This window comes from Mustela nigripes, chromosome 1, assembly GCF_022355385.1.
Source record: "Mustela nigripes isolate SB6536 chromosome 1, MUSNIG.SB6536, whole genome shotgun sequence".
Taxonomy (NCBI): domain Eukaryota; kingdom Metazoa; phylum Chordata; class Mammalia; order Carnivora; family Mustelidae; genus Mustela; species Mustela nigripes.
The window spans coordinates 100,006,820-100,030,651 of record NC_081557.1 but is presented as its reverse complement, the minus strand read 5'-3'; the positions used below and the strand labels follow the sequence as shown (position 1 = coordinate 100,030,651).

Below are 23,832 nucleotides of genomic sequence, written 5' to 3'. Positions count from 1 at the left end.
CTGTGTCTGTCAAATAAATAAATAAAATCTTAAAAAAAAAAAAAAAAAAAAAGGCCTGAACAACGTATTAGCAAACAAAATTCTATAGCACATTAATGTGATACATAATTTAACAAAATGTAAAATTCATAGGATCATCTCTATAGTTGGGACAAAAAGCATTTGACAAAATTGAAAATCTATTCATGATAGTAACTCCCAACATACTGGACACAGAGACAAGGTACCTCGACAAAATGAAGGTCATCCATGACAAGCCCACAGCTAACATACTTTGAATAGCTGTAAAGCTGAAAGTTTTCCCCCTAAGATCAAGAACGAGACAACAATGCCCACTCTCAACAATTAACTGGAAGTCCTAGCCAGAGAATTAGGCAAGTAAAAGAAATAAAAAGCATCCAAATCAGAAAGGAAGTAAAATTGCCTCTACTTACAGATGATACATGATATACAGAACACCATAAAGACTTGACAAAAAAATGTTAACTAATAAATGAATTTGGTAAAGTTAAAGGACATAAGATAAGTATACAAAAGTCAGCTGCATTTATATACACTAACATACTACTAACAGAGACATTAATAATCCCATTTATAATTTTGTCAAAAAAGAATAAAGTAGTAATAAATGTAGTCAGGAAGGCGAAAGATCTGCACATGGATATAAGTAAGATTTTATGGAAGAAACTAAAAAAGAATCAAATGGAAAGATATCCCATGCTGATGGACTGGAAGAATTAATAATAATGTCCATACTACTCCTCTACAGATTCAGTGCTATCCTTATCAAAATTTCAGTGGCATTTATCACGGAAATAGAATAAACAATCCTAAAAATTTGTATGGAACTACAAAAGACCCTGAATAGCCAAAGCAATTTTGATGGGAATAACAAAGCTGGAGGAAACACACTTTCTGACTTCAGACAAAGCTACAGTAATCACAACAGTACAGTACTGGTATAAAACAGACACAAAGATCAATAGAACAGAGGGCCTAGATATAAATCTATGCAACACATAAGCAATTAGTTTAGGGCAAAGGAGCCAAAAATATAAAATTGGGAAAGGAGAATTTCTTCAGCAAATGGTATTGGGAAAACTGGACAGGTACACAGACTCCTATTTTACACCATACACAAAAATTACCTCAAAATGTACTAAGATCTGAAATCATAAAGCTCTAGAAGAATACATAGAAAGTGACCTTCTGGATATAGATCTTGGCAATGTTTTTTTTTTTGAATCTGATACCAAAATCAAAAGCAAATAAATGAGCCTGATTTTATCAAACCTAAAAAGCTTGTGCACAGCCTAAGAACCATCAGTGAAAAGAAAAGACAATGTACGGAAGCGGAAAGAATACTTACAAATTATATTTATATTAATATTATATTATATTTTATATTTACAAATTATCTGATAAGCAGTTAATGTCAAAAAAACCTCACAGAACTCAACAGCAAAAAACCAACTGAACTAAAAACTGGGCAGAGGATAAGAATAGACATTTTTCCAAGGAAGATCTATAAATGACCTACAGGTCTGTGAAACGGTTACTCAAAGTCAGTAGTCTTCTGAGAAACGCAAATCAGAACGACAAACCACCTCGCACCTATCAGAATGGCCGTCATCAAGGACGAAAGCATCCGCCAAGAGGCGGAGTAGAGAACCCTCGCACCCGGGGGCTGGGAATGTCCACTGGTGCCCTCATTATGGAAAACAGCATGGAGCGTCCTCAAGAATTCAAGAAGAAAAATCAGAAAAAATATGATCCAGCCCACTTACTTGTGGACACACATATACATGTGTGTATGTGTGTCTGTATACCCCAAGGAAATGAACAGCATACAGGCAAAAGACACGTGTGCTTCCATGTTCACCGCAGCTTCCCCAGCACGACCTACAGCAGCTAAGACACGGGGACGCCTAAGCGGCAGCCGGCGAACAGCCAAGCTAACGAAGGGCGCTAACCGTATGCAGCGGAGGGTTATTCAGCCATAAGACAGACATTCTGCATTTGCAGTACCACAGGTGGATCTTGAGTGCATTGTACTTATTGATATAAACCAAAGACAAATATTGCATGATATTACTTATATATGAAATCTATTAAAAAAGAAAAAGCCAAACTCTTAGAAATAGAGAAGGAAAGTAGCTGCTGGGCGCTGGGGCCTGGGGAGTGGCCGTGGGAGGCGCAAACAGGGAGCTTTTTTTTTTTTTTTTTTTTTTTTAAAGATTTTAATTTATTTGACAGAGAGAAATCACAAGTAGATGGAGAGGCAGGCAGAGAGAGAGAAAGAGGGAAGCAGGCTCCCTGCTGAGCAGAGAGCCCGATGCGGGCCTCGATCCCAGGACCCTGAGATCATGACCTGAGCCGAAGGCAGCAGCTTAACCCACTGAGCCACCCAGGCGCCCAATAGGGAGCTTTTTAAATTGGTACAAAATTTCAGCCTTAAGATGAAGTTCGAGGGTCTAATGTATCATGTGGTGCCTATGGTTGGCAACACTGTATTACAGAATTGAAACGTGCTGAGAGAGAACTCACACATCCCACATACAGCCAAGAGGAACAGGTGAGGTGCTGGACGGTTCTTCACTTGACGGGAGGAATCCTTCCACGACCTACTGCAGATCGACTCCTGATGTCCGCTTCAGTTATCTTAACAACTTTAGTCATCAATTTTAACACAATAAAGCTGAAAAAAAAAAATGCAGTTATGATAGTTAGAGACTATGCCCTGAACACTGATACCAAATCAACTGAAGCAAAAACTATAGCCAAGAGAGTAATAATGGGAAAGTAAAGGTTTATGACAAAAGTGGTAAAGCAAAGTTAGATGGGAAAATGTAAAATACCAAACCTAGTATCTTTATAAACAGAGTATAACAAGATTTACAGAAATATCAACTGATCTTTTTACAAGAATGATAAAAACAAATTAAAAGCAAAAAATAAATTGAAAATTAGCATGCTACTTTATTCTAAGTTATTAAGTTAAACATTAAAAAATAACAAAAAAAAATGAAAGTACTTACCTCATCTTCCAAATTTTGATGTCTTAAAGGTGAAATCAGAACTAAATTCATAGCCTTAATTAAATGCTTACAGGTTTTTTTTTTTTAAAGATTTTATTTATTTATTTGACAGAGAGAGAGAGGAGAAGCAGGCTCTCTATTGAGCAGAGAGCCCAATGCAGGGCTCGATTCCAGGACCCTGGGATCATGACCTGAGCTGAAGGCAGAGGCTTAACCCACCTAGCAACCCAGGCGCCCCAAATGCTTACATAGTTTTAAAAGGAAAAAAAGCCACTGCTTCTCAGCCTTTTGGCTAAGATCAAGTGTAAAAGGAAAAAAAGCCAGGTAACCATTCAATTTAAGAAAATTAAACATGGAAAAGAACTCTGAGGAAAAGAGCAAACATTAAGAATAAATGGGTGCCAAGGGGGATGCCTGGGTGGCTCAGTTGGTTAAGCAGCTGCCTTCACCTCGGGTCATGATCCCAGTGTCCTGGGATCGATTCCCACATCAGGCTCCTTTGCTTAGCAGGGAGCCTGCTTCTCCCTGTGCCTCTCTGCCTACCACTCTGACTGCCACTCTGTCTGCCTGTGCTCACTCTCTGACAAATAAATAAGTAAAATCTTAAAAAAAAAAAAAAAAAAAAAAGAATTGGCACCTGGATGGCTCAGTTGGTTAAGCGACTGCCTTCAGCTCTGGTCATGATCCCGGAGTCCCGGGATCTAGTCCCACATCAGGCTCCCAGCTCCACAGGGAGTCTGCGTCTCCCTCTGACCTCCTTGCTCATGCTCTCTCTCACTGTCTCTCTCTCAAATAAATAAAATCTTAAAAAAAAAAAAAGAATAAATGACAAATCAGTCAATCAGAAAGTATAAAATTGTTAATGTAACAGGTGATTTTGTCAGAAAATTTGTCTCTAAGGAGAACCACCAAGATTTAGGGGAAAAATATATGTAATTCAGAAAAAAGCTCCAAGCTTGACAGGACCAATCAGCCTAGAAGAAATTTTGAGGAAAAAAACACCTAAACTACTGCAGAAAAAGCCTGCCAGCTTCAATGATTTCGTTTCAGGAATAGTCAGTTACCATTCTAAATAATCTCCTGCAGAATATGGAAATAAAAAAACCAGCACAGGGATCTAGTTGTGAAAATGCATATGTTCCAGACATTGACCTAAATGCTCCGCATGCCTTGTCTTAACCATCAAGTGAATCCTCAAACAAGCACTATTTACTATTCCAATATTTAGATAAACTAGAAAGAGATGGTAAGTTCCAAATTCAATAGGAAAAAAAAAACCCAACAAACCTGGCATAAGCTTGAAACCAATCTCATTAGAAGTAAACATTTAAATAAAATGTTGACAAACCAAATTTATACTCAGACATCAGTAAGACTGCAAAGCACACAATATTAGAATTATTAATATAAAAACAAAATTCATGGATTTAATAAAAATACTTTAACTGATGTCAGAAGAGCACCTAATTAACAGATATTCCTCATGTAAATTCTTCAAACACTACAAAGAAAATGCAACATTGTACTTAACATTCTCATTAAAATGAGGACTAAGACATGGAAGCCCACTTTGATCATTATTTGTTGTATTTGAAGTTCTCATCACCACAGTAAGAAGAAATGAAATTAGAAAATTATTCAGAGAGGATACATACTTAGTAAATAAAAACTAAGCATCAGGGAAACCATTAGCTCTAAAAGAGCTCATTCAGTAAGTGGCTCAAATAAAAAATAAAACCTAAAACAGATTTCCTAGTCATTAACATGGTGTGTTACTGGCACATCTTTAAAATGAGGATCAATGGTACAAACTTCCAGTTATAAAATAAGCAGGTCATGGAGATGAGGAATACAGCAGAGGCAATATGGTTGATGATCCTTTAAGAATGTTTGCTGACCGATGGTGACTACCCTAACCGTGCTGAGCACCAAGTCCCGTGTAGAACTGTTGAACCAGGGGGTTGCACACCTGATACTAACATAACATTGTATGTTAATTATACTTCAATTAAAAAAAAAAGTCGACCACTGGAACAGAGCTGTGTCCAGAAGCAAATTCACACAGACATAGTTTTTCAGTTCATGACAATGGTAACAGTGCAGTGTATTTGGGAAAGTCTTTCTCAAGAATGATGCTGGGTTAATTGGATGATCAATCAAAATACAGAAGGTTGAACAATAAAACTGCTAGAAGAAAAACATGATAAAACATTCAGATATCAGATATCCATCTGAAATAGGACTTGTATCTAGGAGACAGAAAGAAGAGATACACATCAGTAAGAAAAAAGGCAGACAACTCCATACAAAAATTGGCCAAAAGACAGGAACAGATACTCCACAAAAGGAGACCTGTCCTCTAAATGGCCAAATGCATATGAAATGGTGTTCAGTTCTATCAGGAAGAACTAAAGTAAAACTGCATTATGATGCCAACAGACACGGCCAAAATGGCTAAAATGAAAATACCAAGTACTGACAATGATGTAGAACAGACGGAACGCTCCCTACACTGCTGATAGTGGTAGGGTTTGATAAAACCACACTGGACAGTGGAAAAATCTGAATAGGGTTGGAGATCTACAACCCTAAGAGCCAGCAACCCTCCTGAATACATACTCAACTGAGAAGTGTAACACATTCACCCCCAAAAATGTACAAATATATTCACCGTTCTATTTCTATAGCCCCAAACTGAAAATATATGTGCATCAGTTATAAAATGGATTAGCTGTGGTATGATACAACGCGGATAAACACAACAGAAAAATGCACAGCCTGGAAGAGGACAGCCAAACGACATACAAGGGTGGATCTTGCAATGGGGAGCAAAACAAGTCACAGAAGACTGTTCTGCATGAGTACAGTCATACTGTTAAAGAAAAGAAACAAAAAAGCTAAAACTGTGGTAGAAGTCAGGATCATTACTACCCCAGGAGTTAGCGGTTACTAGAGGAAGTAGGAGAGGATTCTACGGTCCTGATAATGTGCTAGTCTCAATCTGGGTCGTGAAGTGGATGTGTATATATGCCAATATAAAGTAATTCAAACTTTTGCAGTTAATGAAAATATTTATTCAAACCTAACTGTAGTACAGTATCAAGTTGAGTTAAATAAACATTACGTGTATGATATGTAGTTCCTTAGGAATAGACCACCGCCAGATCACAGAAATTTTTAACAAGACATATTTCTGCAGTAAGGTTTAGCAATTACCACGTGATTTCCACACTGAGAAATAAAAGTAGGATGGATTTAAGTTTTTTAAAGGCCCAGTATTAAAAAAAAGGCTGAGGGAAATGACCCTTTAACATATACACCTGTAGAAAAACTCCTTGATATACTGATATTTAATCAAACAGAAAGCACTTAAGAGAATATACTTTAATCTAGGCACAATCGGTCAGATATTAATGGTAATTTCTGTTCTCATTTAAAGGTTTAAACCAGTTTTTCAACTTGACTGATGTGTGTGAGTCTGATACAGAGAAGGCACCTCTTTCATTCTCCTTAAGGACTTTTTGAGTAACTCTTTACAACCTCTTAGGGGGCACAGAGACAGTACACTATATCTAAGTACAGATATAGTTACTTAACACAGCCCATTTTAGGAGAAACTAAATTAAAATATAAAACTATGATTTCTCTTTTTACATCTTTTGATGGACATGGCTTTCTAAAAGGATACCAGAAGATAAACCTCCACACAAGCTTTAACATAGAATACAAGATTTAAATTAAATGTGCACTGGTCACTCTTACGTACTAAGTTCTATGAATTAGTGCAATTCTTCAAATCCCCAGTATATGGGAAAAAGTATACACATACCAAGACATCTCTACTACATGAACTTTGTATGGCTCAACAGTCTAAACATTTAAAGTTCTGTAAAAGATCTTAAAAGTTATAAACAAATAGAACACTCAAAAATGGTTTACAAAATTCTCTTTAAAACAAAGAGACCAGAATGACCAGGAGAAACACTTTCAAGTGTAAAATTTCAGGAATATAATCTTTACTGCAATTATAAGAAAGGGTAATATTCACTCTGGGAAAAACCTAAATTGTTCATTTATGATCACTCCACCAACTGAGGTTGTTATCTCCTTTGTACTACTCTGTGGCTGTCTTTAAATGTCTTGTACGACAGTTACTGAAGGCAATTTTATAAAGAAAAGCATCATTTTTCCCCCACACACAAAATGAGAAACTACTCCAGATGAAAGCGCCTCAGGGATCACAAGAAGTAAAAAAACACAATGTAAGAACACTAGATTGATTTAACCTCTATTTCAACAAGATTTATACAATATTTACAATACGTAATTGTCAGAGCTATACAGTTTTGCAGATTGGCTTTACTTACATTTCTGCAAATTTTTTTTCCAAAATAAAAAATATCCCAGGTAAATCTATTTACAAACTAGGAAGCTGCTTCAGAAACAGCATGATTCAGATATAAAGTGAAATTTCAGTACAAGGAAAGTGCAGGTCATGCTTTTAGGTTCTGTCAGTATCTCATTCCCTACACTCATAGTTTAAGGGATACGAGTTTTAAACAGCTAATGTTCTTTTATGTTCAGAATGTTTACTCATCATAATGCAATGATAACAAAAATTTGTCCACATCCATTCCAGCTGGAAATGAACTGGGTAGCTTCTTTTTCTGTCAAAAAAAAGGGGGGGGGGGAAAAAAAGGAAAAGAAATAAAAAAAGAAAAGAAAGAAAAGAAAAAAAAAAGAAAAAATAAACCTAAGTTAACATATTGAACTCAAACAAGGCCAAAAAACTTTTACTTAGAACCTCGTATCAGGTTCTACCTATGCTACTAAAATTTCGCTAAAATTTTTAGTTCGTTGGAATTTTAATTATACAGAGAAGTAGCAACACATTTTATAAATCCAGAGTTAATAAATTCTACTTCAGTGGTACTTTAACATTAGTTTAAGCAAAACACTTTAAACAAATTCAGAGTTTGTGAATGCTGAGACAAGACAGGCCATGCTTTCTATGAGGGTGTCAGTCTCACCAAACCACAGTGAGTCTCAGAAGCTCTCCTCACTACAAGTAACAGGTACTGTTCCGGCCCCAGGCGTCTTAGGAACGCTATGTTTACTCCGTCCAGCCTCATGTAAGATGCATGTGGTAGCCTCAGGTCAAGCGATGCAGCTGAGCCCCAGAGGCTCCGGGCTTAACCATGATCACAGAACCAGTAAGCAGGAGATGCGGGGTTCAAACCCAGGTTTGCGTGGCATCAAAGCCACAGATCTTTCCCGGGTACTGGACGTGCCATAAGACATGTTAAACACCTTTCTTTTATTCAGTTTACTTACTAAGTGGCTAAATAGGTTTAGGAAAAATGGGTTTTGGTTTTCAAAGCTATCCCTGCACTGCCTTCCTACAGATAACCATGCCCAAAGGAAAAAAACAGGTAACTTTAGCTTTTACACTGCTCCAACATATTAATGTCTCTACGAGCCAACGGAAGAGATGGCAGGACACTGAAAAACCCCCAAGAGGTAGGAGTTGCAAAACTGTTTTTTACTTTAATTCCACACACAGCAGTGGCTTCCCAATCTTTCATGGCTTCTGTCATTCTCCCAAAACACTTGGGTCCTACCATGACAGAAACAAAAACCTCCTTTCCCCAAGGCAATGCCTTAGCACAGCCAAGGTGATTATTTTGCAAATGCTTCATTTCCCCTAGACAAATTCTGCGTCCCACACTGGCTGAGACACACTGCTACGGAATAATTCTGTCAGTCAAGACTCAAAGCCGTCTTGACCGGAGGGTCCGGTCAGGTAGCTGCGGCAAAAATGCTGAGATCTCTAACGTGAGCACTGAAGGAAGGGCAAAGGTGTGGTTTTGAAATTAAGACTTTCAAACTTGCCTTTATTTTCTTCTTTTTCATTGGGAGTGATGAATTCGCAAGACTTTTACTGGAAGCCCGAGAGGTTCGTTCACGCTCGTCCAATTCCTCCATTTTCCGCTTTTTTGCGGTGCTCCTGGAGGAGGCTCGGAACTGCTGGGTGTTGTCTTTGAGGGGCGTTGTAGAGGCGGTCCTGGCAACAGCCGCTCGGGAGAGAATCATGAGCGTGTGCGCGGCCATGCTAACGCTGTTCTCGCTCCCGGTCTCACTGGCGGGGCTGCAGGCAGGCAGGTCTGGGGTGACAGGGGGGACCATCACCTTGGCTGTGCTACTAGAGGGGACCTTGATACCATCTCTCGGTTCTTCTTTAGGTCTGTCCCCCGCCCCTGCGCCAGGCGTCCGGGGCCCAGGCCCATCAGAGCTCTCGGGGAGCTTCGCGACGGGGCTGGGCCACTGGCCATCCGGCAGCACGTCTGTGGTAGGTTTGCTCGGGGCGTTCATCACAGAACTGGCACATTTAGTCTGTTCATGTTTTGGATCCTTCACAGGTGCCCCTACTGAAAAGGCATTTTTACTATTTGAGGATGTGCCTTGTTTTTTGGTTAGTTCTTGCAGTGAAGCTATGGTTTTCTCATTCCGTAAACCCCCATTTTGCTGTCCATTTGACAGTTTTGAAGTTTCTGGATTTTTCTGCCTTTCGACATCACTGCATAATTCATTCTCCTTATTAGCTGTCGCTTTATGGAAAGATTCAAGTACAATTTCTGTCGGTGAAGCTTTCTTTTCTAACTGGGTTTCTTTTATGGCGGTATGTCGGCTATTGGCAGTTTCTGATTTGGATAAAATCTTAGGCAAAGGAGGCCTCTCTCTCTCTCTTTTGAGAGCATTATTAGAAGGGGGTTTTAAGGTGGAGGACACAAGGGGTGACTCAAGATTAGGAAATGAAATGTCATTCCTTTCTTTGTTTTGGGACGCCACCTTATGGTTCGTGCCCTGTGTATTTGCCACAGGAGAAGTGATGCCGTCAAAACACAGCACACGTCTGTGGCTCTCAAACGGTTTGCTAGTTGGAACTATGCTCTCTAATGAAAAGGGAACTGTGATTTCTTCCAATTTTTTCCCAAGATCTGTGGCCATATTCTTGTCAGACACTTCAGTTCTGCAAAGTGAAGAAATACATTTTAAGCAATATAAAGAAATCCTTGTCAGACACTTTAGTTCTGCAGATATATAAATATTTTTGGCAACATAAAGACATCCTGTTTGTTTTTAAACTAAGCATTCAAAGAGTCCATGATGGAAACGACTTTTATGCTTACCTTTGCGCATGACATCCAATTAAATGACTAGATGAATCCACCAAATTATTTACCTGCTTTCCTGGAATTATAAATGAAATAATTAGAAAAGAAAAACACTACCAAGAGAAAGGGTACATTACTCTGAATGAAAATGGAACAAGCCAAGTATCACACGCATCATGAGAAAAATTTTAAACGACAACTAATGTACAAATGAAGTACTCTCACCTGCTGGGCTTAAAAAGCAACTTCTAATTATTACTTTTTTTTTTTTTAAGATTTTATTGATTTATTTGACAGACAGAGATCACAGAGAAGCAGGCAGAGAGAGAGGAGGAAGCAGGCTCCCCGCTGAGCAGAGAGACTGATGCGGGGCTGGATCCCAGGACCCTGGGATCATGACCTGAGCTGAAGGCAGAGGCTTTAACCCACTGAGCCACCCAGCCGCCCCTCTAATTATTACTTTTTAAGATTTTATTTATTTGAGAGAGAGAGAGATAGCACAAGCAGGGGGAGCAGGAGAGGGAGAAGCAGGCTCCCCACTTCTTAGGTCCAGAAAGCTAAAGAAAGTAATATATTATGCCTATTTTGAAATCGTGCCCATTTGATCATCATGTCTGCATGCCTACGTCAGGAAAAGCACCAGCTCTGGAGTTTTAATAGCCGTATTTTAATTTCTAGGGACTTAAGAATTTCTGTGGGAGAGCAGCAAGATAACCAAGCTGGCACAGGTAAGATTGTGAAGGACCTTGTGCATCATGCAAAAAGTTTCAGAGAGCGCCCTTAAGACTTTTAAATAGGGAAGAGACAAAACAGACTTGTGCTTTAGAAAGTCACTCTGGCAGTAGTGTAGAAGACGGACGGACGAGAGAAGAAAGAAAACTGCCACCTGAAATCCTCCTCAGGCAGCTGCAAATACTCCAGGTAAGAGACAAAGGCCTTGGAGACAGCCATGGGCACTCACACAGATAGGAAGGGTCAAACAGGACTGAATGAGAACATTAACCGAGGGGGAGAAAAGCAGGCTGAGGAGGTCTTTGAGGAAGAAGTGGGACTGAGATGTGTAGAATTTGAAGGTCCGGAGTAGGGCGGAGTCACGAAGGCAGGCGTGCAGTAACTCAGTGGTGGGTCCAGAAACCACCACTATGTCGACTGCCAGAGGGAGGTAAGGTCAGAGCAGAAAACCTCCAGAGCCACTGGGGATCTCAGCTTAAACAGTTTTAGTGGAAACATGAGAGAAGACAATAACGTGGATGAAGAAAGAATGGCAGACAGGAGAAGGCAGGAATGGAGGGCTGGCAGGTGAGACAAACCCCAGGAACCGCACAGAGACAGAAGGATCCAAACAAGACAGATGCAGGCTCCAGAGAAGACAGAAGACGCAGGCAGACCGGAGAAGACGCAGGCGCTGACCGGAGAAAGGAGAGCACCGGTCCTGTGAGAGAGACAGGAATGGGAGGAAGCTGAACAAGGACACACCCGGTGGGAGCGATGTGAGAAAATGGAGCTCACTACTTACTGCTCCGGTGGGAGAGAAGATCACTGGCCCAGAGTGAGGAGCGGGGGGACTGCGTAGGTAGGAGAAGAGCTGCGGGAGTTCGGAAGAGTTCGAAGGGGAAAGGGAAAGATAGACAGGAAGACGCCGGAAATGACTGCTAAGCAGCAGTGAGAGTGAGGCAGTTTTAAGTGGTAGTGAAGAGCCTTGCTTCCAAAGCAATCTGAGAGGCCAAGGTACAAAGGCAGAGGGTGATGTTTGGACAGATCCGGGGCTGGAAGGCACCTTCTACTGAAGAATGTGCAGCTGAAGGTGTTTCAGAGTCCTGGGAAGGGCGGGTGAGGTGGCGGGCTGTGGGTCTAGCCTGGTCGGGGAAGGAAGGGAACCCAGGACAGAGGTTCAGGGCAAAGAGGAGCCTTCACTGGCTGAAGAGTCACTGTACGGGAATCCAGAGTGTTCAGAGATAGGTTACCCGCCTTTACAACCACACAGGGCTAGTAAGAAGGGAAGTATTTAAAGGTGAAGCTATAGGAGAGGTTAGGTGACATGAAGATCAAGATTCAGAAATGGAAAGTGTCCAAGAGTGCTGAGGGCTGGGGGAGTGGGTAGGTTGACGACGTGGGCATTTTGTCACCCACGAAGATGGAGAAGTCGGAGGCAGAGTCTGATGCAACGTCTCAATGAAGATCTGCTATTTCATACGTAGTGTCTTTTGTTGAACAGAAACCTTTAATTCTGGAGCAGTCATGCCTTTTTTTAATTTTTATTTTTTTTTTAAGATTTTATTTATTTATCTGACAGAAAAGATCACAAGTAGGCAGAGAGGCAGAGAGAGAGAGAGGGGGAAGCAGGATCCCTACCAAGCAGAGAGCCTGATGCAGGGCTCGATCCCAGGATTCTGGGATCATGACCTCAGCCGAAGGCAGAGGCTTTAACCCACTGAGCAACCCAGGCACCCCTGGAGCAGTCATGCTCTTAACTTTTTCCACATGTAATTATGTATCTTTTTCTTTTTTTTTTAAAAAAGGAATCCTTTTATTCTTGTGTCCCCAAGACATTATCTTACATTTCTTTTACTGTTTAACTGTATTGCTTTATATTTTTAGGTCTTTAATTATCTTGGAGTTCACCTTTGTGTATGGTATGAGGAAGGTATCTGATTTTTTCCTTATAAATATATAATAGCTAATAAATTTATTAAACTATCCTTCCCGTCCTTTGTGACTTCTGATGCTATATCCACCACATTCAAGTTCTCATAAGTACATGGTCTCTGAATTCTTTTTTGTTCCATTTGCCTTTTAGCTTAGATTACTTAAAAAAAAAAAAAAAGGAAAAAACAAAGCAAAAAAAAAAAGCTTGAAGCAAAGGTTAGAAATCACCTGTTAGGAACAAAACAGGCATTCAGAAAACTACTGTGGTGCTGCCGGAAACAAATGAGTATACGGACATTAATGAACTTAAAAATGTACCTGTACAAGGCTTGTTCTTTAGTCCCTGAGTCTTCTGTGATTTTGGAGGGATGGAGATTTGAGGGATACTTCTACTGCATACAGGTGCTGCCAAAGGCATATGAAGGAGCTAGAAGAGAAGCAGCCATGAGTGATAGATCCTATGTTTGAAAAGCATCACTGCACCATTTTCAGTTCAGAGATCCTACCTGCTGGGGAGGAGCAGAAAAGGTATTTCCATTCTGTCCAACCACCGATACAGGGATCATTCCCACCATTCCTTGGAGTACCGGTTGGACAGGAGAAGCAATTATGATGGCAGATCCTTAAAAAAAAATTCTCAGTAAGATTCTCTCTCAAACAAAAGACTCCAAAGTAACTACTAATTTATTTAAATAAATTCCTAAAATTATAATCCCCTCACCTTAGGATCTACTGTCCTTAAAAAACTTTAGGAACAAGAGCAAGGGTAACAAATTAAGAAAAAGTTAATCTGAGTATTAAAGTAATCTTACTATATTTGGTCAAGGTAAACAGTCTAAGCATTAGATGTCACAGTCAGGGGCCCACCGTTATATGTTGATTCTTCTAGATACAATAGTGAAAGTGATTAGAAATGTGATGGTGACAGTTTCAAGTTTGAATCGTACCACAAAATTAGGGTCTCAACTGAATGTTAACGGCCCAAGACCTGCTCAGAAGGCGAATCTGTCACCTCAGTGGTACTGGTCAAAAAGGGTCCAGAGAAATTTACCAAGAATCAAAACCAAGAGGGGAAATGACAATGCTTATCTGGTCCTTAGAAGTCAACACTACAGTCCGTGGCTCTCCTAGTTTATCCTTGTCCCCTAAATCAAACTCTTCGTTATATTCATTACTTGCTCCCGTCGGGTGCTCACTTTCAGGAACACGCACGAAAGTCTCTCAACCACACCTACACTTGACAACTTCCACTCTTCACCCCAACCCCGACTTCTTTTCTCTGAGCTTCGCTGAAGTCCCAGTCTCTACTCATTCTGACCTCTCTTTTATGTCATTTTAAGCAGCACTCCAAACAGATCCATCAGGCTTCCTAATTGTGTGCATTTATTCAAGTTTTATTATATGCCTACAATATTAAAAAGAGGGGGAAAGGAGCTTGGGAACCAATATGGAAGGAAAGGCAGAGGAATGTGTCATCAGCTCCATCTTCCAGGACCACTGAAACCAAGGATTCCCTAACTTACTGTAGATACAAAAGAAGGCATGACTGAACTAATTAGGGAGAGAAAAGAGGGGGCATAATCACAAATTCCAGTCTTTTCTCACACTACCCATCCACGATTTAACTCCTCCTAGTCAATAAATGCACATCCAAGAGAAATTACACCCCATTCCAGAGAAATGAACTTCAATGTGTTCTTAAAGTTACCTTGTGAAAAGCTGGGTGACATAGTCTGGTTGACAGCGAACACACTGTTGGACCTCGGGGGCGTCTGTAACTGGGGCAGGGGAAGCGGAGTAGTCACAGGGGCAGAATTCCCAGGCAACACCACTACATTAGACTGACTTACAGTTGTTCCTAAGGCTGTTGGATCAGTGACACAGGTAGCTATGAGAATGTTATTTGAATTGCCAAACGTCGTGCTCGTAGCCGGCATCAACTGTATGTACCCGCTGTCCTTGGACACACACGGTGTGATGTTGGACGAAAAGGCAACACTGCTTTCATTCTGAGCGCCGTTTCCGGCAGAGTCCTCAGGCTTGAGAGCCAAAAGGCTCTGCTCCACTAGCACGGAATCCGCTAGTCTTTCAGCAGACGGGACAGCGCCTGCAGTTTCTTCTGAAGACAAGCATTTAACTAGCTCCGCGTTTTTGGCAGGAGACTTGGCAGGAGAGGACAGGATGATCGTCGGCAAGTTCTCCCCGCTGATACTAGAAACAGCACTGTTCAGTTCCGTATCTGAGGAAACAAATGGGTCGTCACTAATGATAATTTTGAGAGAGACGATATTTGATGCATCTATGTCTGCTGAATTGTCCCCAGCAGGTTTGTCACTAGTATTCTGGGACTCAGGGTGAGAAACTCCCACTGAAGAACACAGAGGTTCTGAGGGCAGAGACTGCTTCCCTTCCACAGCATTACCTTCTGGAGCAATGAGTGCAACCTCCCCACAGTTCCCACCGTCGCCTAAAGTGAGAAAAATACTATCTCCATCTTCTTTTAAAGATGAACGCTCCTGGGACTGGACAGTGACTTTCTCAGACTTGGAGGGCTGAGTTTCACGTTTTTCTGTATGATTTAACTCAGGGGCCGATGACTCCTCAGATGGCTGTTTAACTGAAGACACTGAATCTTCAAGACGAATGTCTAACTGCTCGGATACCTTTAAACCGGAACTTTCAGCGGACACAGGTAGGATTTTACTCTGAAGTGAAGAGCTGTCTTGGCAGTCTGCACGTTGTGCCACACCAGGCAAGCCGCCGTGGATCTCGGTTTTATTCTGGTGCATTTCTCTAGGGTCTGGTGACTTAGAACCAGGGAGATGAGTTTTAAGTCTTGCTGTGTTGTTAGAGTTTGCACAAAACTGACTTGTTTTACATGTCTTTACAGTTAATGGGATATTTTGGGATAAAAGCTGAGAACTCTTCCCAGAGAGCATTAAGTTTTCAGAGTGAGTCTCAGCGCCGAGGGAAACGAACGACGTCACTGGCAGAGTGGACGCATCAGGCTGCGAGGGAGGCTCACGCGGGGCATCCGACAGCAGGACATTCTTCCCGACCTCCATCGCCACGGCGGCGTCAGTGGGCAGCGGATGGGCGTAGAATTCGGCACAGCGCTGATTACATTCAGCATCCGCATTTACTCTTTGGTTAAAGTCATTCAAATGAGGCACAGACTCAAAGGTAATATCAAGGTTACACTTGTGTCCATTAGGTCCGACCGATTTAAATGCCTTCTTCTGGACGCTGGAGCCCGCCTGTGGGAAGTGCTCCTGGGCTTCCGGGCGAAGCTCCGCGTGGCCACTGCTCTTCAGAGAGGCAGAGGGGTCTTCGCTTTGGTAGGATGCGCAAAATGGGGGCGGTCCAGACTGATCACCTGCAAAACAGAAGGATGGCAGAAATGGTGAGCATGTCCCGTTTACTCCTGTTTTGACAAGAAAGTAATTCATCTTTGATAGCTTGGTAAGCAGAAGTCGGAAAAGCCGCATCTCACAATTTCCGAGTATCAAAAAACTTACAGGTACTTTCATTTTTTAATTTTTTTAAATTTACTGATGTCTTCTTAAACAAGGGCCAAACTGTTTTTCAAACCTCTTAGAAAACAAATGATGCAAAGAAGGAAAAAGTATATAGGTTTAAGAACATGTAATGCTTATTAGTAGGTAAAAAACTGGCCCCACATGTAGGTTTTTTTTTTTAAATAGCTGACTTTTCAACTTGTACCATGTCTATTGACCTTACTTTATCTGATATATTCAAGGTGAAATGGGCCAAGCACATTTTGTATGATCAACATTTGATATTATCGCGTCCTATTTGCAATCTTCAACACCCACTTACTAAAAATCATCAACCACATGATTAGTGGTGGGATATAAAGATGAATGACCTAGTCTCTGCCTTTGGGGAGATCAGTCTAGTAAGGGAAGCAGACACAGAAAGAGATGATAAAACATGTAAAAACCGTAATAGTACAGGAGCGAAAGGTACCTCTTTGTGCCTAACCGATGTGACTGTTATAAAGGCGCTATTATAAGAGGAGATTTGAAAAAGAAAAGAGCTGTGATCACTGGAATAAGAAAGGACGTTTAAGGAAGTAACATAGCACTGACATGCTGTGTCATAGAGCATCACAGTGTAGGACAGAGAAATTAACAATAACTATGAAAAACAGAGGAAAAAAGTCTGGAAAAATGTCTGTCACCTATGATTCTGTCAATGTGACACTCGTAATCCTACTGTGGAGAGATGGGGAGAAATTACATCCAGGCCACGTCAGTTTCAGTGAAGTGGTAAGACTTCAAGAGAATGAGATTTTGAGTTTCACTCTGTGCGCAGTAAAGCGCTTAAGTGCAGCACGATCTTCCACGCAAAGTAACGCTGTCATCCAGTTTAAGAATTAGAGGACTGGGCTGCAGTGTAGGCAGAGAATTCAAAATGGGAATGTAATCTGAGATATTATGTGAAACTTGGAAGCCATCAGGTTTTCTTGGTAGTTGGAGGCATTTAAGAAGACAGAGCAGAAAAGATTATTTTGACACAACTTGTTAACAGAACTGATGAAGGTGATACTAAAAAGGCACAGAGTTCGGCACGTGTGAGATACAAGGACAATGGTATCTTTTAGAAAAAGAGATGGAGGGTTTAGTGTTGGGAAGGGAGATGAAGCGAGGTTTTCATCCTGCTGGCAGTGTTCTGTTTTTTTGATTTGGGAGATGATTATACAGGGTATTTGTTTGGCTATAATTCAGTGAGATACACATATCTTTATTGTGCACTTCTCTATAAGTGTTATGTTTTACAAAATTAAAATAATTGTAATGGAGGTAAGATGGTCCCATTCACTGCCTTCCCTCAGTCAATAAGTAGTTACTGTGGGTCATTTATGTGCCCCATTGGTATTCCACTGCTACCTCACTGGTCCTGGAGGCAGAAATGTAAAAAACTGACTCCGTAGACACGTCGGAATAAGACTGAAAATCTGATCAAATCCATACTGCAAGACGATCCCTACAGTGTTTCCTTGACATGAGTGACAGGGATACTGAGCAGTCAGCTGAACTTGCTCACCAGCTGAGTACTAACACTGCACACTAACTGTACAAAGAAGGGATTTGAATTTATGCCACCAAAAAATGTTAAGCCGCTGCCTTCGGCTCTCAGGGTCCTGGGATCGAGCCCCGCATCGGATTCTCTGCTCAGCAGGGAGCCTGCTTCCCCCCACTCTCTCTGCCTGCCTCTCTGCCTACTTGTGATCTCTGCCTGTCAAATAAATAAAAAAAATCTTTAAAAAAAATTATGTTTAATGTTTTAGATTTCTGTCAAACTGGACCACACTATTAATACTAAATTGTGGATATCAAGAACCTATCGCATCACTGAAGAATGAGTACTAAAATTCACCCTTATTCAAATTGCTCAAAGGCTTGGAATTTTTTCTTTAATGAAAAGAAAAAACTTAAAACAACACAAAACAAAAAACAGGGGTACTTGGGTGGCTCAGTTGGTTAAGTGTCTGCCTTCAGCTCAGGCCATGATTCCGGAGTCCCAGGATGGAGCGCCACATTGGGCTCCCTGCTCAGCGGGGAGTCTGCTCCTCCCTCTCCCTCTCCCCCTGCTCATGCTCTCATTCTCTTTCATGCTCTCAAATAAATAAAATCTTAAAAAAAAAAAAAAAAAAAACCCAAAAAACCAAACTTTATGTGGCAATTTGAACAACTTCCAAAATAAACAGTATTTTCTGCCTTTGAAATTTTGAGACTGATATTAGGATTTAGATAGAAGATATTAACAAAACCACATTCTTACCAGATTGTTCTGTATCAAAAGAACCTTTAACTGCTAGATTAGTTTCATCTGCTAAGACTACACTTGGATTGGTTTCCAGATGCTGACTGGAAATGCCTTGTGATATATTTTTATTATTCTTTGATTTACCTGTTAAAAAGGGAACAGGGAAAAAAAATTAGTTAAATGATCAGAATAAAAATAAGCATCGGTTAATGCAGCCTGAGGGTGATTAAGCAAATGTTAAACTTTATGTTACAATTATGGTCTTCTGGATGTTTTTAACATGTTGGCTTGTATATCATTGGCAAAAACAAAGATTTTTCCAACTGACCAGAGGTTCTTAAACTTCAGCCTATAGGAGAATCATCTGGAGAATCCATGAACTTGCCCTTTTAACATGTTCTCAGATGATGTTATATGCTGGTTTGGAGACTACACTTAGAGAACCACTGCACAAGATCATAAAATTGAGGGCAATGCCAATCTCTTGTATCCCTTTAGTATTATCCAATTGTGTTTAGTGTAATGTATGTGTAGTAGTTGACCTCAACCTATTTCTGTTGACTGGCAATAATGCCAACAAAAAATACAAAATGGTCTCCATTTTTTACAGCTAAAGTTTATGGAAAAAATAACTCCCACCCCACTTTCATAGCCGTGTGTTTGCTTTGATGAAAATAGGACTTTTTTTCAGATACTCTGGGAACGTTGCTTTAGTCTGGTTAAGGGACCAAAGAAATTGGAACTTTTTTCTTCTAACTGCCCTGGGATGGTCCCCTTACCATAGTCAAAGAGGTCGAAGAGTGCTTGAAACGCTGGATCGGACTCTGTTTGTTCCAGGATATCCTGTATTGCTTCCTCAGACATATGGATTTCACTCTGACAAAAAAAAAAGAGTGGTCCTGACTGAATTAGTATGTAGTGTAACACCGGCAAAATACCTAGAGGGCATATGACAGCTTTCATTTTTTATGAATTACTTCCTGCCACGAAAATTTCTTCGGATTTTAAAACTAGGGTCCTTTGAAACAAATAAAAACAACACTAAAAAGTAGAAAGTGAATGTTCCCTAATTCTACTTCCTAGAGTTAACTGCTTTGGTGGATATATTCCCCCAAATTAAAAGAAAATGAACATAGGAACTATAATTATGTGTGTATGTATAACTTCAGTACAGTCACACTATAAATTGTTTTTAAACTTGACATCCAGCACTAAGTTTACGGTGTGCAGTGTGATACCGTGACCTACATATGCTAAGAAATGACGACCACAATCAGTTTAGTTAACACCTATCATCTCATGCAGCTACAAAAACAAGAAATTTTTTTTATTTCCTTGTGAGAACTCTTAGGACCTACTCTCTTAACAATTTTCAAATATACCATACAGTGGTGTTAACTAGTCATCATGCTGTACATTACAGCCCAATACTTACTTAACTTTTAGCTAGAAGTCTCTGTTTTTGACCACCTTCATCCAATATCCCCATCCTTCAATGTTCTATCTCTGGTAACTACAAACCTGGCTTATTTTCCTATCAGCTTGGGTGACCTCTACATAAAGCTCGCCCCTGTTATCTATCTGCTTTGGTCTTTTAATCTTTAAATATTTTGCTCATTTACTTATCAGAAAGAGAGAGCAAGAGAGCGGCGAGCACGCGCTCAAGGGGGCACAAGCAGGGGGAGTGACAGGCAAGGGGAGAAGCCAGACACAAGGCTCAATCCTAGGACCCTGGGAATGACCTGAGCCGAAGGCAGATGCTTCACCAACTGAGGCATCTGGGTGCCCCTAGTCTGTTCACATTTAAAAATGGCACATCAAAAGCTACCTGCAAACTCTTTGCCAATGGAGGGGGCTTGTCAATTACCATCTACACAGCAGAATTATCTTGCAGGACCATCTGTATTTTTAGTTTTTTTTCTTTTGATCAAGTGACATTTTGCTGGGCGAGTGTTTGTGGAGACAGTGTAAAACGCGGACAAGATTTAGAGGTTAACTACGACTTCCTCAATTTTGCACCCCATTTCCTGCTTGCAGCTGTCTCTACATTTGCTTTCAGAGCTACTGGTACTGAGCCTTATTCTTGTGGGCTTTTAAAATTGCCCTATACTGTCTCTTCTAATAGCAGGGTACAACACTAAATGTCTAATCCACTATTTATTTAAAAGAAATGAACCCCTTTGTAACAGGCTTTTTGTTTGCTAACTATACCACTTTTAATCAGTTCCCAATGTTGGACATTACATAATACCACAGTGAAAATCTTTATCCAGGGATGTTATTTTTTTTGTGGTAAATTCTTACTCATGCCAATTACTGAATCCACTGATAAATAGTCAAAGGATATACATATTTAAAATTTTGAGAACTGTTACCGAGTAGTCTTCCACAGACATTGCTAAGAATTCCTGTTCTGTGTAACAATGTGCAAGCTCTTACCAATAATGGGTAATACCAATTTTTAAGCATCATCATGCTATTAAATAAAAGTAATCTGTTCTCTTAATTCGTATTTATTACTGAGCTGAATATATTTCCATATTTACTGGACATTTCAACTTTTTTGGGAAGTCAATATGATTCAAACAGAATGAAAGTGAACATGTTCTAAAACCACCAGTCAGGGACACCTGGGTGGCTCAGCTGATTGAGTATTTGACTCCTGATCTTGAGGTTGTGGGATTAAGCCCTCCCAGGCTCTGCACTGAGCATGGAGCCAGCTTGGGATTCTCTCTTTCCTTCTGCTCCCTGCTCCCCTACCCTGACTGGCTTACACACACTCTCTCTCTCTCTCACTCAAAAACAAACAAAACAGGGGCACCTGGGTGACTCAGTTGTTAAGCATCTGACTTCAGCTCATGTCATGATTCCAGGGTCCTGGCATCGAGCCCTGTGTCTGGCTCCCTGCTCAGCAGGAAGCCTGCTTTTCCCTCTCCCACTCCCCCTGCCTGTATTCCCTTTCTTGCTGTCAAATAAATAAAATTTTAAAAACAACAGAACAAAACCAAAACCAGCCCCCCTGCCAAAACCAACAAAAAACTTCCCAAAACAAACAAAAAACCCTAATGGGCAACCAAGGGGTAAAGGGTGCACCCTACCCAAGGGCAGTCCGTAAAAATGTGCTGAAATTTCTCAACTTTACCAGCTATCAGGGTAAAACACAACCACCACCTGTGTTTCCTGTAAAAGTTGGGGTAAACAGATTTATGGATACTTCACACAAGAATGACATAGATTCTGAGCGAAAGCCTGGAGTAGTATGCCAGTAATGTAGCTCAGTAAAAATGTTTAATCCATTTCCATCAATTTTACATGAAGATAAAGTTTAAAAAAATACAAAAAAGAAAAATGGAATAAAAAGCAGAAGTAGTAAATCTTTTCAGCTAAAACATTAGATTTCACAGAAGTTACAGTACTTTCTAGCTAGGGTCTTCATTTACTCTTATTCTAATAGTTGCGAGATTCAAAATTCTCAGTTTTCGTTATTTATAAAACATCCCACAATGCTGTATTCTTCAAGACTGGCAAGGCATACATTTGAATCCCATGAGACAGAAAACTCATAGAAGCAAAGAGTTAAAGTGGAACTTTCATGACGTGATAAAAACTTGGGAGTTTTTATAAAAATGCCCATAAAATGAGAAGAAAAAGTTGTTTGAAGTTAAAGAGCCAGTTCATTTTGATTATAGGAGCCGTCTAGGAGCCTAAACAACTATTTCTATATCCAGGAAGCTGAAAATTTACAGTAATGTAAATAATTTTGGGAACACAATATTACCAAATTATGAAATGGTGGACACAGTCTTATAAAAGTTAATGTTGGGCGCCTGAGTGGCTCAGTCATTAGGCGTCTGCCTCCGGCTCAGGTCCTGATCCCAGGGTCCTGGATGGAGTCCTGCATCGGGCTCCCTGCTCAGTGGGAAGCCTGTCTCTTCCTCTCTCACTTCCCCTGCTTGTGTTCCCTTTCTCACTGTCTGTCAAATAAATAAAATCTTAAAAAAAAAAAAGTTAATGTTGACAAAATGTACTTTTCTATTAAGTCACTTTATTCTCAACTTTAAAGATTAGGATCAAAAGAACCCTGAAATGAATGTTCCAAAGCTAAATGCACATCAATCTTCTAAATATTTTTAAAACTCAAGGTATAACTTACATAAATAAAATGCACACATCTTAAGTCCACAGCAATTGTTTTTTAAAAGATTTTATTTATTTGACAGACAGAGATCACAATTAGGCGGGGCAGGATTGGGGGAAGCAGGCTCCCCACTGAGCAGAGAGCCCAATGCAGGCCTTGATCCCAAGACCCTGGCATCATGACCTGAGCCCAAGGCAGAGGCTTAACCCACTGAGCCCCCCAGGCGCCCCAAGTCCATAGCAATTTTAAGGACCGTGTAACCACAGTGTGAAGTGGGGCAACTGGCTGTCTCAGTTGGTGGAAATGTGCTACTCTTGATTTTGGGGTTGAGTTCGAGCCCTTTGATAGCTGTAGAGATTACTTAAAAATAAAATCTTAAAAAAAAAAAAAAAAAAAAAAGTAAAACATTTTTATCGCCCAAGAAAATCACACATCCAACAAAAGAAGAAAAAAAAAATCACACATCTACACACACCATCCCTCCCCCCCTTTTTAGAGAATTAATCCTTCGGCAAATTACTACCCTCACCTCAGTCAACAATTTCTGATTTCTATCAGCATAAATTTGTGTTGCCTGTTTTATAATGTTATACAAATGGAGGCACACCATATAAACACATTCTTTTTTAGTCTATCTTTGATCAACATATGTTCGAGGTTCAACCGCATTGTTATGTGTATTAGTTGCTTGGTTCTTTGCATTGTTCACCAGTACTCTGCGACTGCCAAAATCTGTTTATTCCTTTTTTGTTGATGGATATCCGGATTTAGTGTTTGTCTATTAGGAACAATGCTGTTACAAATATTCTTGTAGCTGTCTTTCTTATAAACATATGTGAACATATTTATTTCTTTTGGGTAAAATCCCAATAATTGCCAGATCGTAAGGAAAGTGTACAGGTGTACACATAACTTTGTTAACTATCAGTTTTCAGAACAGGTGTACCATTTCAGAAGTTCCTATCAGCAATTTTTCAGGGTTCCAGTTGTTTCATATCCTTGTCAACATCTGGTATTGTCAGATCGTTAACTTTCAGCCACT

At 40.3% G+C, this 23,832-nt stretch overlaps 1 protein-coding gene across 3 annotated transcripts in view; it reads right to left on the bottom strand.

The window, feature by feature from the left end:
• Positions 1–6,089: 6,089 nt before the first annotated feature.
• LOC132028725 (protein NPAT) overlaps positions 6,090–23,832 on the bottom strand; it is a 51,234-nt gene continuing 33,491 nt past the window's right edge. For 2 of the 3 annotated variants that reach the window (XM_059418060.1, XM_059418070.1), the window contains exons 11-18: positions 19,432–19,528; positions 18,668–18,796; positions 14,568–16,235; positions 13,366–13,481; positions 13,178–13,286; positions 10,229–10,289; positions 8,931–10,068; positions 6,090–7,705 (exon numbers count right to left, since the gene is read on the bottom strand). In XM_059418060.1, coding sequence (XP_059274043.1) covers positions 7,628–7,705; positions 8,931–10,068; positions 10,229–10,289; positions 13,178–13,286; positions 13,366–13,481; positions 14,568–16,235; positions 18,668–18,796; positions 19,432–19,528 — 3,396 coding nt within the window. In that variant the 3' untranslated portion in view covers positions 6,090–7,627. The remainder of the gene's footprint in view (positions 7,706–8,930; positions 10,069–10,228; positions 10,290–13,177; positions 13,287–13,365; positions 13,482–14,567; positions 16,236–18,667; positions 18,797–19,431; positions 19,529–23,832) is intronic. The other variant, XM_059418078.1, reaches the window with a different exon arrangement.